Source organism: Sardina pilchardus, chromosome 12 (assembly GCF_963854185.1).
Source record: "Sardina pilchardus chromosome 12, fSarPil1.1, whole genome shotgun sequence".
NCBI classification, from domain to species: Eukaryota; Metazoa; Chordata; class Actinopteri; order Clupeiformes; family Clupeidae; genus Sardina; species Sardina pilchardus.
Window position 1 is genome coordinate 17447091 of NC_085005.1, and position 5000 is coordinate 17452090.

Here is a 5000-nt window from a genome sequence, read left to right on the forward strand (position 1 = left end):
AAAACATAACCGCCTCCTGGATCCAGACCCACTCTCAAAATGTAATCGAAATCCATTCATAACTTTTTTATGTTGAGTTATGAGTTATGTTGCGAACAAACAAACAAACAAACAGACAGGCAGGCAGGCAGACAGACAGACAGACAGACAAACAAACAAAACCCAACGAAAACACAACCTCCTTGGTGGAGGTAAATAGGAAATTTCATTATGTTGCACCAAATCATACTACAGCATCATACTGCACATCATTTGGTGAGGAAAAAAACTCATTCTCCCTCAAAGTTCTCAGTTGACATCGACAGACTTCAACAGGCTTCAGAAGCTCCAGGGGAGAGTAGTCACATGGCCAAACTCCGAGCTCGAGTCTGCAGATGAACAAACTCTCCCCTGACTGCGATGCCAAAGAGCCAGGCTCACAGGTTGGTTTTCCAAATGTTCGCGTCGCTATTACGTCTGGTGTGGCTACTTCCATTGATAGTAGTGGAAGTTATCTGTTGCAGAAGCCCAGCTTCCTTGTTAGACAAAAAAAAATACTCAAACTACTTGCACATAGAGGCTATGGCAGATTTATTAGTCTAGCTGGCACAAGTTAGCGGATCGTGTGAAAAGGCAAAAGTAAAAGTTATACAGGTGAATACAGGTTCTGTACTGATGTGTGTAACCACAGTCTGGATAACACCTGCTTTGACGAGGCGGAAATGTTTCACCGCAAAACAGACCTGCGTCAGCAGCACCTTTCCCAAAAAATGCATCCCTGTATATACAGTATGAGGAAGAAATGCACTGCATGCCTGACATCAGCTGCGGCTGACAAACTACGCCGGCATACATGTGCAGTCTGGTCTATTATAGGATGCCATGTTTTATGGCACAAATGAAGCCTGCAATAGGCACCCAGTGCCTTAGTGCACCAGCTCCATAATACAGACAGAGATACAAACAGATGGCCCCAGCCGTGGCGCAACTGGCTGGGGCACCTGCACCGCACGCCGGCGACCCGGGTTCGATTCCCGCCCCGTGGTCCTTTTCGGATCCCACCCCGACTCTCTCACCCATTCGCTTCCTGTCTCTCTCTACTGTCCTGTCAAAATTAAAGGCACAAAAGCCCAAAAAACATACTTAAAAAAAAAAAAAAAAAAAAGAGATACAAACAGATACAGAACTGAGTCAACTCTCCTGCTACCATGAGGTGCTATAGAGGAGGTCAAGGTACTCAAAAACAGATCTTGATCTTACTGCTCAATGGCAGCGAAAAACCATGGACAGCATGCTATCAGTACAACGGCGACCATTTTCTCGTTATTGCGCGCTGTACAAAAGCTGAGTGAGTTTAGATACTCTACACTTATAATGGCAGCTACTGTGCTCTCTGAGTGTGTCTTGCCCACTTATATACATAAACATACACAAACACACACACACACACACACACACACACACACACACACACACACACACACACATACACACACACACACACACACACACACACACACACACACACGCACACACACACACACACACACACACACTTTCCTGTAGGACTGCTGAGGTGTGTCCTGAACTTTTGCTTGGGTCAGGCCAACCACACACAAGCATTCCTTTTACATCTGGTGTTTGTGTAAGTGTGTGTGTGTGTGTGTGTGTGTATGTGTGTGTGAGAGAGAGAGAGAGAAAGAGAAAGAGCAATAAAGAGAGAGACAGGTATATACTGTATGTGTGTGTGTGTCTGTATGAGTGTGTGCATGTACAAAGAGCTACTGTAAAAATCAAACTAGGCCTCAATGTACATTAGTTAAATATACAATAGATTTCTGTCTTTCCAGACCCCCATCTCTCTCTCTCTCTCTCTCTCTCTCTCTCTCTCTCTCTCTCTCTCTCTCTCTCTCTCTCTCTCTCTCTGTCACACACACAGCCCAATACTATTTTTCTGAGATAAATAAATACTTCAGTAGCTTTCACCAGTAGAAGCCATTTTTTATGTGAAGAGACACACTACACATTACAAACACGTCAGAGGTAACAATAACTCCAACTAAGTGTTAGTAATAACTTCTGTGCAAACACGTCAAGCAACAGACATAGACCATACACACTAACACATACACCCAAACACACACACAGATCTCTTACATACACAGTGACACACGACACACAGACACTCTCTTTCACACACATACACACACACGCACACGTTTACACACACATAAATTCACAGACTGTTTCTCTTTCACACACACACACATACACACACACGCACACACACACACACACACACACACACACACACACACACACACACATAGTCAAAAAATTAGACCGTCTCACATACACAACAACACACACACACACACACACACAGACACTCACTCTTTTTCACACACACACACACACACACACACACACACACACACACACACACACACACACACACACACACACACACACACACACAGATGTACAGTCATACTCACTGGTCCTCTTTGAAGTAGGTGAAGCCCACGAAGGGCAGCTGGTTGCCCGCAAAGGCTCTGGGCGTGGGGAAGGTCTCCACGTCACGCTTCTCATCCTCAATATCGTCGAAGTTACTGGTGTCTATGTCACTATTCAGCTCAGGCACCACTGGGGCCACCGCTAGAGAGAGAGAGAGAGAGATTATTAGAGAGAGGGAAGTAATTTGAATTTCAAAAGCTATTTATTACAAAAAAGTATTAAAAGACATTACAATATCACTTCGTCATCTTAGAGGTATAAGATTTTAAAAAAAAACCCATCAGGACACAGATACAGAGAGGGAAAGAGGGAGAGAGAGACATTTTGTGAAAGTTACTGGTGTCTACATCACCGTGGTCACAGCTAAGAGAGAAGGTAGGAGAGAGTAGAGAAAGAGAGAGATGGGGGATGGAAGGATGAGGAGGGAAAGTGAACGACTGCCATTTTGTCAAAGTTAATGTTGTATTCAACTCAGGAACCACTGGAGTCTTAGCTTAAGGGGAGGGACAGAGAGAAAGAAAGAGAGAGAGAGAGAGAGAGAAAGAAAAAGAGAGAGAAAGAAGGGGGGCTGTCATTGTGGCTGTCCGTACAGGAACTGGAAATTAATTTTAGTTGCATAAGAGAGAGAAGTGAAGAACAGAGAGGGAGGTGAAGAAGATACATGGAAGGCAAAGAGAGAGATAGAGAGATGAAGAGAGGAAGGAGAGAGGAGAGCTATATCTAATGTGTCTTACAGCAAACATGAATTTAAATGAAAATGAAGCCTACTCTTGGGTCAGTGGGCGTGCTTGTGAGTCTAAATTGTGTGTGTGTGTGTGTGTGTGTGTGTGTGTGTGTGTGTGTGTGTGTGTGTGTGTGTGTGTGTGTGTGTGTGTGACTCTGCATGTTTTTCACAACTGCAGGTATTACCAGACGAGCCACTCCTCCCTCCACAGTACCTGCTTTGTGGGACTTGGGCATACTGAGTCTTTCACACACACTGAGCCCTTTAAACCTTAAAATACACACACACACAGGGACACTGAGGCCCAACACTCAGTCCAGCCAAAGCTCACTCCAGCTGAGAGAACTCTCCCGGTCGGTCTGGCCAGTCCAGAACAGAAGCGTGCATGCATGCACACAGCTATGTCAGCCATGTTGGCTCCTAGTAGCCATTAGGGATCTACACTCAGTCAGTAGCTGGGACTACAGAGAGCAAACATCAGGGACAGGCTGGCAGGAGAGATGACAGATTCCAAGATAACAGACAGGAAGCAGTAAAGGGAGCAGCAAAAGCCAATCATGAGACATTTCCCCAATGAAGCTCCAAGAGAGTATTTTTAAGGAGCCCCGACCTTCTTTACTGATGTGAGATACAGTAGGTAGGACCAGATGTCCGAGACCACAACTGGGGACATAATCCCAAAAACAGGGACATTTGTAGTTTGACTATAAATCTGATTGGAACACGAGTTTTATCTTTATCAAAAAACGGGGACATAGGTAGCTTTTCTGTATTTTCCCGGGGACAGGCAACCAAAAACCGGGACTGACTCCTGAAACCGGGGACATCTGGTGGTCACTCTCCAGATAGGTGTTCAGTCAAACTCCCACACCATGTACTGCATTCGGACGGGCAGTCCAGGTGTTGTTTAAGGATACAATAGATCTCTCGGCAACTTTGGCTATGCCTAGCTGGCAACATAATGATCAATGGTCTCTTGTCGCTGCAAAACAGCAACTCTGATTGAAAAGGAATGGCGGTTGGCCGCCTCCTGTCGCTAATCGGACTAGGGTGTTTACAAGTAAAACTGATGATTTGTATTTGTCATCTAAGTCTGCAAAGGCTAACAGGCTAAGCTGGGACAGGCAAAGGTAGGACAGCCGGCTAGCAAGGCTAAGCTAGGTTAGCAATTCACGAAGGGATACAGGACACGGGATAAAGTATCTCCCAACCCTTTCTCTCCTATGGTGGATCATGTGCAGTGATCTGTAACTGCATGCAAAACTGAATCAAACATGCTTCATTTTGTGTGTGTGTGTGTGGTGTGTGTGTTATCTACAGAGAAAGAGAGTGGTTAAGCTACTAGCAGAGAAACAATTACAGTGGAGGGACTGAGAGAATTAATGGATGAATGAAATCTGAAAAGTGAGAAAAAAGCAGATATGAAAACAAGGATGAAAATAGCAAAGATGAAATGAGGGAGAGAGAAAAGCAAAGACAGGGAGAAGAAGAGCGAGAGAAAAGAACATCAAGAGAAAAGGAGAGAAAGAGCAAAAAGGGAGAGAGAGAGAATGTCACAGGGTGAGACAGATGTCGCCAAGCGGACAGAGCTGAGGTTCCCTTTTCCCAGAATGCTTCTCATAGTTAGTGATTAATGACAGACAGCTGTGGCCACACACACACACACACACACACACACACACACACACACAGACACACACACAGAGAGACGCACACACACACACACAGACACACACAGACCGACCAGAGACAGGCCAACACATCCACGTATTCAGATACT

The 5000-nt window shown here is 45.1% G+C and overlaps 1 protein-coding gene across 2 annotated transcripts in view; it reads right to left on the reverse strand.

Moving 5' to 3' along the window:
- The window catches only part of rock2b (rho-associated, coiled-coil containing protein kinase 2b), a 49108-nt gene that overhangs the window by 21709 nt on the left and 22399 nt on the right, over positions 1–5000 (reverse strand). For both annotated transcript variants that reach the window (XM_062550517.1, XM_062550516.1), the window contains exon 9: positions 2478–2637. In XM_062550517.1, the coding sequence (XP_062406501.1) occupies positions 2478–2637 (160 nt within the window). The remainder of the gene's footprint in view (positions 1–2477; positions 2638–5000) is intronic.